The 12,193-nt window shown below is 35.4% G+C and overlaps 1 protein-coding gene across 1 annotated transcript in view; it reads left to right on the top strand.

Moving 5' to 3' along the window:
• Positions 1 to 12,187, top strand: part of Ctdspl2 (CTD small phosphatase like 2) — a 33,674-nt gene extending 21,487 nt beyond the window's left edge. Inside the window, exons 7-11 of the mRNA XM_055624289.1 lie at positions 1,663 to 1,725; positions 1,828 to 1,907; positions 4,603 to 4,729; positions 5,537 to 5,632; positions 7,950 to 12,187. Of these exons, the coding sequence (XP_055480264.1) occupies positions 1,663 to 1,725; positions 1,828 to 1,907; positions 4,603 to 4,729; positions 5,537 to 5,632; positions 7,950 to 8,015 (432 nt within the window). The 3' untranslated portion in view covers positions 8,016 to 12,187. The remainder of the gene's footprint in view (positions 1 to 1,662; positions 1,726 to 1,827; positions 1,908 to 4,602; positions 4,730 to 5,536; positions 5,633 to 7,949) is intronic.
• Positions 12,188 to 12,193: the final 6 nt, after the last annotated feature.

Genomic DNA, 12,193 nt, shown 5'->3' with positions numbered 1-12,193 from the left:
TCAATGACATAGACCTTGTTGGGCTTGTACCTAATCTTTGCTATTTTTGCTTATGGTTGTGTAATTGTATCACGTGGTATAGGTCCCTGTGGTTTTATTTGAGACCTAACTTTTTTTCCTAATATTTTTTTCTCCATTAACCATTATGTTATCTGTGTGTTTTGATCTTTCTGTGACACCTTTCTGATAAAATGGTGAATCTGCTCTGCAGGTAAAAACCTTGACAGGCAACTCTTTTACTCTTTGTATTGTCAGGGTCAGGAAGCACTAGCAGTGTACTCTTACGTCTATCGTTTTGAAAGCAGCGTCAAATTATAAAATGTGTTATAGTCAAACATTGTAATAGCAGTAGGGTGCATAGTGCAATTTCAGCTTCAGTCTAATCAGAAGTCATTGGAAAATGTCACTTTTCTTTGTTTTCTTTTGTTGCATGCTTTCTATGTTTTACCATAAAACATTCCCAGAACTGCCATTTTTGTCACAGAACATTTTCACACAAATGGCAGAATTGAACACTAGGCTTGCATTAAATGTGTAGTCACCACAAGCTTGTTCGGAAGTCACAATTTATTTAACTTGGCTTAATAAATACTTATTTATGGTATCTGAAATCGGTAGTCACTTCTCAATGGAGTAGAAAAGTTAGTCACCAAGTGAACACAGTGGAAGAGTGGACTCTAATAGTGATTATTTATGGCTTATTTGTGTGCTTTTTCTGAATATTGTAGTGTATTACAAGAGCAATAATGTTAACATAGAAATAAGAATACATAGCATGGCAGTGATGGCACACACCTTTAATACCAGCACTTGGAAGGCAAAGGCAGACAGATCTCTTGAGTTTGAGGCCAGCCCAATCTACAGAATAAGTTCCAGGATTGCCAGGACTACACAGAAAAACTGTCTCAACCCACATATCATACAATACAATACAATACAATACAATACAATACAATACAATACAATACAATATAATACAACACAACACAACACAACACAACATAACATAACACAATGGAAATTACCCTGAGCAGTGGGCTTTGAGAACTGTTGTCTTTTATACTTACAGTCTCATTTGTTATATCTGAATCATTAAATGTAGAAGGGTAGGTTGATGAAGGTTAAAGAAGGGGGTCAGTTTTTAAACTCACCAATCCAGGTACCACCTTCTTGACTATTATCATCTTAATAAAAAATTAAGTATGGGTATTTTTAACAGGTGTTTATTCAGAAGAAGTTCTGAGTACCTATTGAGGAAGGTCATTGAGACAGGTCAGCTTAGCACTGACACACAGCCTGCATAATGATTGGATGGATGCTACCTGGTTGGAAGATGGACATGATTTGGTGGATCAAAATCTGTAATTAGGGAAATTTTCTAATTTTCTATTTTTAGTTGAAGTGCTTTTTGAAATTACATTTCAGTGAAGTGCTATTGCATTTGCTATTAAAAATGAAAGTCAATAATTACTACCTCTCTAAAAGAACCTCTTAAGTCTTCTGGTATATGAAATAGTGCTTCTGCTATATGCACTTAGTAAATATTTCTGTTACTTTAAAATTTAAACTTAAATTATAATATATCCAAAATTAGAGCACAACATCTTAAGGTGGTTTTTATTTTATTTTTAATTGCTGAAAACTGTGTTTGCATTTCTTCAGGTTTATGTGAGATTAAGACCGTTCTTCAGGGAATTCCTGGAACGAATGTCTCAGATGTATGAGGTAAATGTGCTTAAACTATTTACATTGTATTTTTATTTTATTCAACATAGTACCCATATTTAGATCATGTATAATGATTACTTCTTTTCCCTGAATTTGTAGATCATTCTTTTTACTGCTTCTAAGAAGGTGTATGCAGACAAGTTACTGAACATACTAGACCCTAAAAAGCAACTGGTCAGGTAAATTTAATTAAGAAATAGTAGAAATGTCTGTCACACTCATATATGCAGTTACTTTGATTCTATTTAATTTTAATGGCCAATGGCCATTGAGAGATTTATTGTGTTGAATGGTAAATGAGTTTTTTAAGTCCCCCCAACTCTTAAAAGAGTTCCTAATTATGTAACTTCAGACAGACATACCTTGAAGGGTCCCAAAATCAAACATATTTATTTACTGTCACATCTGTATCTTTATATCTGGGAATTCCAGGGAGGGGACTGGGGGCCGGGTGGTTGGTGGGTGGAAGTTTTCACTGTGATCTTGTTTTATTTCCCTGTCTCTGAGATAACATTTGTTACACTGTAATGGCATACAGAAAAAGAAGTATAATAGAAAAGATTCCTTAAGAGCACATTTAATGCAGAGAAAATGTTACATGCATCTAACTGGAAAATTGGCTTAATAAAAAATTGGCTTAAGCGTTCAGGTTAATCCTCATCTGGACTCTGTTCTTTGTATATGCCATTAACCAGCAGATGGCATGTATTCCTGCTTAGCAGGTATGCCTTGGGGGATTTTGAAAACCAATTCCATTATTTCTCTCAACTGGAGAGACTTCAGTCAAGACTACAGTACTTACTTCTCTAAGAACTGAGTGATTGAGAGTAGAGCAAGAGGGTGTAAGAAGCTTGTAGCAGCTATTAAGCTGGGCATTGCTTTTCTTGAGTATCTCACATTATCTTAGTAATAAATCTTAAACCTAGTTTACCTACTGTTAATACTTTATTCCCAGACATAATGGCACAAGCCAGAAGGTCTCTGTGAGTTTTATGCCAGCTTGAGTTATGCAGTGAGATGCTATCTCAACAAACTGGGAAAAAAAAAATAAATAAATAAAACCTTTATTGAGTGGTTGCAATTATATTGAAAGGTTTTTCCCCTGTGACCACTTACTTAGTTTTATTTAACTGTGATCTTTAATTTTTAATTGAAATGAAAGGATCAGATAAGTTACAGGGTAAAAAAAAAAATGGTATTTTCTATTCACCAAAGTATATTATATGTTAACTGTATCTAACATTTATAAAAGTATATAAATTTAGATTTTGCTTTGATGACTATTCTAAAAAAATTTTGTTGTATGCAGTGTGATCCTTTGCTGCTTTCATTTTTCTGGGGAATAGTCATGCTGTTACTTTGTGTTATAATAGCTAGGTTTATAAAATACACACTTGGGAATTCTGATTTGTTCTACTAAATTAGATTTTGAAAAACTTAAGGAGAAAAAAAAATGTGAACAGATTGGAATTTGTTGAAGTGCTCTGGAGTCCAGGATAGCCAGGGCTACACAGAGAAACCTTGTCTCAAAAAACCAAAAATAAGAGAGAAAGAGAGAGGGGACAAGAGGGAGATAAAAAGGTAATTATCTTTTTAGTGACAGGGTACCTAAAACTTCCTCTTTGTCATTGCCACCTGCACTGGATTTTTATGTTGAGTTTATGTATGCTTTTTAAATGTTGTTGGGGCTAGAGAGATGGCTCAGGTGTTAATGAACGTGGGCTCTGGATTAAAGGTGTTCACCATCATGCCCAGCTAAAAATACTACTTTCTTGAGATTATAAGACTAAAAGTAGTAGATTATGTAGTATATTGCAAACAAGACAAGCTATTAAGGCATTTGGCGTGATGCATTTCAAGGTGAAAAACCTATAAATCAATAATGAGTACTATTTAGAGAATAATATATTGATTATAAATGTGGATAATTACTATAGTGTGTATGACTTGTACAGTTTTTGATAGACTTCTAGATTTAGTTGGTGAGATTGGTTGTTAGTTTACATTTATAATACTTAACAACTGTTTTGGTTTTTGTTTTCCTTTGGTTTGTTTTTTTAAGACAGGTTTCTCTGTAGCCCTGGCTGTCCTGGAACTTACTCTGTAGGCCAGGCTGGCCTCAAACTTAGAGATCTGCCTGCCTCTGCCTCCCAGAGTGCTGGGGTTAAAGCAGTACACCATATCTGGCATCAATACCCATTTTTTGAAGCAATCTCTGTCTGTCTGTCTTTCTTTCTCTCTCTCTCATACACACACACACACACACACACACACACACACTTTTTAAAAGAAATGAATGTTTGGGGAAAGTTGAAATGATGGAATGTTTTGGCCTCTGCAGCATTTTTTTTTTTTTTTTCCACAAAAAAACATACCTTCTTATATTTTCTATTCTGGCATGTACAGGGATAGGGAGGATGTGTGGTCTACTGGTTAGAACAAAGGACTGGGAGCCAGGAGGATCCTGGGTTCCAATACGGGGCTAACCACAGACTTACTGTGACCTTGGGCAAGTCACTTGAGCCTCAGTCAACCATCTGGAAAATTGGTTAAAAAGCAGGACCTCGCTGACAACCAAATGCTGCATCTGAGCTGAGCTTTCCTGGGTAATTAAATTACAAAAACAACTTAAAAGTTTTAATTCCCTCTTGTAATTTATGACATTATAGTGTAAACCAAAGTTCTTTAAAATACTGTAATTTTTTTTAAGGTCTCAAGAATTTTCTAAGAATTTTTTATATTGAAATTAGTCCACAGCTTAGGCCCAGTATTTGTATTTGAATTTGTTTCCTGAGAGAAAAGAATATGTATAAAATTTATGCTTACATGAATATGTTTCAGTGCATGTTTTAAAATGTTTTAATTTTTGTTTAGGCACCGACTTTTCCGTGAACATTGTGTTTGTGTACAAGGAAACTATATAAAGGACTTAAATATTCTTGGAAGAGATCTTTCTAAAACTATAATAATTGACAACTCACCACAAGCCTTTGCCTATCAGGTATGGAGAAGAGTCCTAAAGACATTCAGTTGGAAAAAATCCAAAGAAGACAATTGTTACCAAGAAGACTATGATAGAAAAAAAATGGGATTTTTCTATTTACTATGCTACCTTTTAGGATTAGACATGCCAAATGGATAAGTGCTTGTGGGAAATGGTCTTCTGCATGAAGTAACTACATAAATTAAGAAAAATTTAAGTAGTAAATCTGAAAATAGAATTAAGAGGTATAATCAATTAATAGCATTTTGTTTGATAACTAAAATTAGTATTGTAGTATATTGACTTAAACAATTTGGATTATTTTCTTAGATGGTTTTAGCAAAACTTTCATGTTTTGCTAATATTTTTTCTATATCCTTGCTGTACCAGCTGAGTTACTAAAACGACTTATACTGGTTTATAAGGTCAACAGAACAAGCCTCTGTCTCAGAAGAATGGAACAGAGACTACAGAAATGAAAAACAACAAACAAACAAGGAGAGGCAGGACAAACAGTAGGAAGGACATTGTCCTCAGTGACTAGCATTGTGCTGGTAACTTTTTTGAATGAGTAGTATTATAGAACTTTCATTAGTTTTTTTGTTGATTAACTTTGTATTTACTGAGGAAGTAAGTGACACTGAACAATTAAGCTTCATTTAATTCATTAGGCTCTGTCTTGCATTATTGAGCTGTCAGTGAAATCCTAGTAGCATTTCTTTTCAGAGAAACTTTTACACTGTAGTTATTTATGTCTGTTTCTTTAGTTTTCCAAAGCAGGCTAACGTAGTTAAAGAGAACCTAATTATATATTTATTGTTTTAGCTTTCTAATGGAATCCCTATAGAAAGTTGGTTTATGGATAAAAATGACAATGAACTCCTAAAATTGATTCCGTTTCTGGAGAAGCTTGTAGAACTGGTAAGTATACCTTTGTTAATAGAACTATATTGAACAAATCTAAATTTAAAGTTCACGGTGAACCAACTGAGAAGGCTAAGGCAGTCATCAAACTGAGGTCAGTTTAGGTTATATATGTAGTGAGACCCTCCCTAAAAAACAACAGTTAAGTTACATGGTAAAAGATTATGGCAGAGGGAAGAAGATAGGGGCTTTTTGTTTTGAATTCATGTTTATTTCATATGCATTGGTGTTTTGCATGCTTACATATCTGTGTGAGGGTGTTGGATCCCCTAGAACTGGAGTTAGAGATGGTTGTAATATGTTAGGTGCTGAGAATTGGACTTAGGTCCTCTGGAAGAAGAGCCAGCGCTCTTAACCTTGACCCATCTCTCCAGCCCCTAAGGTTTTGTTGTTTTTAATAAAGCTTAATAATGTGCTGTGGAAATAGGACTTAGGCGTATTCTTACATTGAAACAAGGTTTCTGACCATGTGGTGCATAGCACTAAGGTGGAGGCAGGAGGATCAGGAATTAAAGGTCATTTTTATCTACATCATGAGCTTGAGGTTAGCCTGGGACTAAATGAAATTCTTGTCTCAAAAAGTTTTTTTCAATACAGTTTATTTCTATTTGCATATTGAAATAGAGTACTCTATAAGTTACTTTCAGTCAGTCTTCTCATTAAAGTGTTAAAAAATAAACAGCAGGAGTACCTGCAGAGCTCATGTTGGCAGCTTGAGAGTGAGCTTGGCCTTGCAATGAGAACATAGATTCCACAAGTACATAGAGTTCTGTGGATCAGTTAACCTCAGGGAGTCTAAACCTTTCAAAAAGTTCCCTTGCCAGGCGGCGGTAACACTTTTAATTCCAGCACTTAGGAGACAGAGGCAGGCAAATCTTTGAGTTTGAGGCCAGTCTCATGTTTGTGTGGGATCACTGTGTGGCAGGGTGAGACAAAAACACTATCTGGCATTGCAGCCAGTCCTGGTGAGACCTGATAAGCTAGGGTCAAATGGAAGGAGAGGAGGACCTCCCCTATCAGTAGATTTAGAGAGGGGCACGGGAGGAGATGAGGGAGGGATGGTGGGATTGGGAGGGAATGAGGGAAGAGGCTACCGCTAGGATACAAAGTAACTAAACTGTAACTAATATAAAAAAATAAAAATTTAATTAAAAAAAAAAAGACTGTCTGGGAGGGTAGTGACTGACTTAGGGAGTTTCTGGTGAGCAAATTATTTTGATTAGAAGCAGAGTTTATTATCACCTGTATCTGCCAAGGTTCTGCCTTAGGGCACTAAGCCTCTAATGAATGATATAGCTGGTATTCAAGGAAAGTTTTATCAGTGGCCAATAAAATGGATCAAATAAATAGGTCAAATTGTTTTTGTTGTTTGAGACAGGGTCTCACTCTGTAGCCTTGTCTGGCCTGGAACTTGCTATGTGTATCAGGCTGGCCTCCAGCTCTTAGAGATCTGCCTGTCTCTGGCTCTTGAGTGCTGCCATGCCCAGCACGTTAAGATGTTTAAACATCTTTCTTCATTAAGAGATACAAGAGGAAGATAATAGAGAAGCCAGGAACACTGGAGAGAGCAAGGGCTCAGAAAAGGCTCCATTCCTCCATGGGTTTTATAAGAGAAATCCTGGGCTTGGAGGCCGGGGTGCTTAAAGGCAGAATAAATAGTATTCCTTCCCTGGAGGAGAGTAGAGGGCTCAGCACAGATTCAGTGATGTGCAGTCTTATGTCAGGTACTTCCCGGTGTTGTTTCCCATGAACAGTTTGAATTGTATTAGAAATTATTAAAATAAGGCCTACCAGACTTTAGTAGTTCATATTTTGCCTCTATGTTTACAGGAATTATTTTTATTTATAAGTCAATCAATTGTAGAAAGTAGAATTTAGCGGTATAACCCTTTTACTTATCTATTTCTAAGTTCCTATTTATTTTTATCTTGTATTCTAATACATGGCCACCCCTCCATAGCCTTCTAGATTGGATCCAGGCTCCCCTGTATTACCCGAATCTACAAGTGCTCAAGTCCCCTAGAGAGTTTTGTGTGGTGTTTCCTCCCAAATGCTTGAAATTGTCTCTAAAGTATTTAGTAATACCCAGTACAATGTAAATGCTAAGTAAGTAGTTTCCACTGTACTGTTCAGAGATTACTATGAAAGAGACAGGTCTGCCAGTACAGATCCAGTTATGTGAATCATAAAAGCTGACTCTGTTTGGCAAGCACATTAACGTGTTGTGAAGTAAAGTGTGTTCATAATGCATGTTATGTAGATCTGTACCATAGAAACTATGTGGTTTTTCACAAGTCATCTTTTCTCCACACAGAATGAAGATGTCCGGCCTCACATCAGAGACAGATTTCGATTGCATGATTTGCTGCCCCCAGATTAAGTTCAAAGACTTGTCAGATTACTGAAGGGGTGGGGGGGAGAATGCAGGACCCTTTTGGACTAAGACAAAAACATTGCCATTACTGTTGAAATTTTGCATTTTTGTACCCCGTCTTGCTTTTCTTATCTTTGGTGCCCAAAAATAATGAAGGGTTACAGAAAGAGACTATCTCAGATTGATACATACAGTGGTAGGCTGAACAGAAGCGTCTGTAGAACTAGTGCAACTCCAGTGAAACTTTCTATGTACAGGACATCTGCAGTTTATAAAGAATTCTGTTTCTGCCACCAGCAGTTGGACCTGTAGTTACACAGGATTTTATGACAATAACAGAGATGAAAGTGGACTTTCATTTTCTCTCTGTTTGGTGCTCTCCGTGGGTTTGTAGCCACTTTTCTGTTACTTTACTATTCTCATTTCAACAGGAATGGCCAGTAAGAGTTGTTTTATTTTTCCTGTTAAGGTTTATACCTTTTTACATTTCTGACCTGTATTAGATTAGAATCTCATGATGCATTCCTTTTAGTTGAGGCGCTTCATAGTTTTCTGGAAATAGTCAATTTTTTTTTTATTATACATTTGAATGGCCGTTTTCCTGCTTTGTCTGCCTGCATATTGTATATTTGTTTAAAAATATTCTCTACTTTTAGACCATGTAAGTTTCATTTAAAAAAAAATACATGCATTTATATTTTGTTCTGTAATATTCTACTGTAGGTGAAATCTTCAGAAATCAAGAGATTGGGTAGTTAAGAATATATGAATGACTAATATTCAAATGATTTGAACCATTGTGATGACATGTATTCCAGATGGTAATATCTTGCAATGGCACACATATAATGGATAAAGGTATACCTCAGACTTCACTGTGCTCACTAATCTTCGAAGAGAACGAGTTCAGTCACCTGTTGGGCTTGGTTCAGTTACTGCTGCCTTTGGTTTTCTCCAGGAATGAAGTACTCAGCACAGTGACTCAGTATTTTTACTTTGCATGGGCTGGTAGTACCTCTGTTATGCTCTTGGTTACAATCAGTTTAAAACTCTGTGTAACAGTCTTGGTACCTAACAGTGGCTATGCATAATCGTGTGGCACAGAACACGCCCGGGCCACCAGTTAATATGCTCATAGTGGTTTTCTATGCTATATGAAAATAGTCGCCACGCCGTGGCTCCCTAATGCAGCTACCACAAGAGGTTGATATTTTTATAGTGGCGTGTATTCTCCTTTTCAGGAGGCTTTTTATGGAAGGTAGAATTTGTAAAAGTTAGTATGCTTTGCCTCTCAACTGCATTAACATGCCACAGGCTCAGACTGTTTTTGTGTAAAGGATGTCAAAGAACGGCACTTTTTCTAAAGAGAAGTTTGATATTTTGTATGCTTGTTAAGAAAGTACAGTATTGGAAATTAAAGGTGGACAACTGATAATTGAGGAGTATGTCAGTTAATTTTTTATGTATATTACCTGTTTACTTGTACAACTTATTGTACAAATTACATGCAGCTTCATTTTCAAATGAATCCTTAAAATAAGGAGATCTTTTTAGGAAAACATTTAATTTTTGTATTTTTGATTTTAAAGGCATGAGTTGTCAGTTTTCAGTGTATTAATGAAGATTTTAACTTTTCATCAGGTTGAGTGTTTTCTTACTATATTATCTGTTGTGTATGTAGTTAGCATATTGTGTCACTGAACTGTTTAAAAATCTAGCATGTAGAGCAAGCCTGTTTTGTGGAAAATCCTTATTCATTAAAAAAAAATAATCATGGCAGATTTTCTGCAAAAAAAAAAAAACAGCAATTGCAATTCAGAATACTGATTTTTTTTTTTTTTTTAATTTAAAAAAAAGGTATTTTGCTTGCAGGAACAATACTACAGATTCATTTTAATGAGAATCTTTGAAATGTATTTATCTTTAGGGCACCTGGGCATCTTTATGCTGTTTGTCTTATGTCTTTCTTGAAATAAAATGTACATATGTTACCTTTACATATGCTCTTTCTCAAAATTGTGAACCTAGTTAATTTCCTGCCCCCATGATTTTTATGCTTATATAGCAAATCCCAAACCTGTATAAGAGCTGAATTTTTGACATGCATAACTGCTGAAAGTTTTCCTGATTAAATGAATACAGTCTCAAGCCCTTCCCACAACCTTAAGGGAAAATGTAAACACTTGTACACCTGTGGGCACTTTAATAATAAAAAAGCAGGCCCATGCTAGGAGGACTCCTGTATGGAAGTCAGCTGAGAAGTGAGTCAAGAACAACAGATTTTTGAAATTTTACATGGCCTGACAGTTGAGACCAAATTAATACATTATTTTTTTTCCATTACTTTATTTGGATAATTCTAAAGTTGTTGATACAAATAAAGTAAGTTAGAAACAAGTTAGCGGCTTTTTTTTTCATTTTAATAGATTGTCTTCCAATCATCTATTTTCTTTGTTGGTAGCTGTAGTTAACCAGAGGTGTGTAGTTTTTGAATTGAGATGTGCCCAGCCTGTCAGTGCACAAAGCAAACATTACTGTAGTAAATGCAGGGGCCATGGATCCATGCCACAGCAAGCTACCTGTGTACACATTATAATTCTTAAGGACCTATTAAAATTGTGCTATTTCCAGTTATGAATGTTTGACTTTTAAGACATTCTTTTAAATATTTGTATCATTGTTAGAGCTGTTTAATTGGTTGTATTTTTTAATCCCATGTAATATATGTAGTCCTGACCAGATTTACTACCATTTTCCTCTGGGTCCTAAAGGAGAATTGATGACAATTCGTAACCAGAAATTGTTTTATATTTGCTAGTATGTATATTTATTTATCCAATGGCTTTATTTGTCTCCCAAAATTGTTTTGGGACTTGCTGAAAGCGTTGTGTAACTTCTATAAATGGCTATTTTCTTGTAATTGTCAGTGATACGGATGTGTACATTGTTTTTATATATATATATATATATATACATACATACATATATATATTTCTGGGGTAATTTTTTTTTAGGGTCGACAGTGTTTTTTGGTTGATGTTTTTAAGTTACCTTTTGCCAATGATGCTAGCTTTTACTTTCATTCAGCCTTCTAATGGAGTTCATTCTTACTGTATTGTCAACTTGCCTGTAAGAGACTTCATCTCATCAGTGAAGGAGGCATTTAATTATTCCTACAAGTCTTACAGCAAGCACAGATTCTTCATAAGGATCAGATCTCTTCCACGTCTGTCAGTCACATAAAGGACCCTGAGTCTCCGTTTGCTTGTACTGACGATGATGTTATGCACTACATCACTAGCTAGATAAGGCTTCTAACCTGACTTCTCTGTCTTCCTAGGTATTTATTTGTTACCTCTTTAAATCTTGTGTGTCTCAGTTAACTTAGAATAGTTACCCACCGAATAACTATGCCAAGAACTAGGAAAGAATGTTTATTTTATTTCCCCTTATAGGGGAAGAGTGGACTGGGAACAAAAATGTAAGGCCAAAAGGCCTTAGGTTATCATTCATTCCCTTTTTTATTCCTCTCATGGGCTGTATTTAACTATATAGTTCTTTGTTTGTTTGTTTTTGTTTTTTTTTCAGTGCTAATGTATTTGATTATGCCATTGCTTTTCATGTCTTCCCTTGAGTTGAAAACCTGCTAGAAATTTGTATAAAATACCTTAAAGGTTTCAGTAATAACCACAAAACTCAGTACCTTATATTCAAATGCTACTTAAATTATTAATCCAAGTCACACTATTAGGATACATTTTCATAAAATGTTTCTCTGTTATCTTGAAGTGAAATTCCATTGTAAAAGTTTAGTCCACAAATATGTTTTAAGATCTTTTTCAAAAAGGATTTAAGAGAGCAAGTTTATTCTAGCTTATGATTTTAATATTAGTATTTTAAGATACATAGTGATTTCCAAACCTACCTATTCATCAGAATTAACGCTGAAGTGCTTTTAAACTACAGACTCCTGAAGCCTGGGGAGCTACCTTGTGTCTAGAACAGGCTTTGAGAATTCTGTATTTTTGAAGCTTTCCCAGTGATTTAAATAGACAACTTTTGTATATTCCTGTTTTAAATAATGTGGTTTGAGGACAGGTTACAAAAGTTGACCAGGCATCTCTCTCTCTCTGGTAGTCCTTCCTTCCTTCCTTCCTTCCTTCCTTCCTTCCTTCCTTCCTTCC

Source organism: Psammomys obesus, unplaced genomic scaffold (assembly GCF_907164565.1).
Source record: "Psammomys obesus unplaced genomic scaffold, mPsaObe1.curated_primary_1811, whole genome shotgun sequence".
Lineage (NCBI taxonomy): Eukaryota > Metazoa > Chordata > Mammalia > Rodentia > Muridae > Psammomys > Psammomys obesus.
The sequence above is the reverse complement of the archived record's forward strand: the minus strand, read 5'-3'. Positions and strand labels throughout refer to the sequence as shown.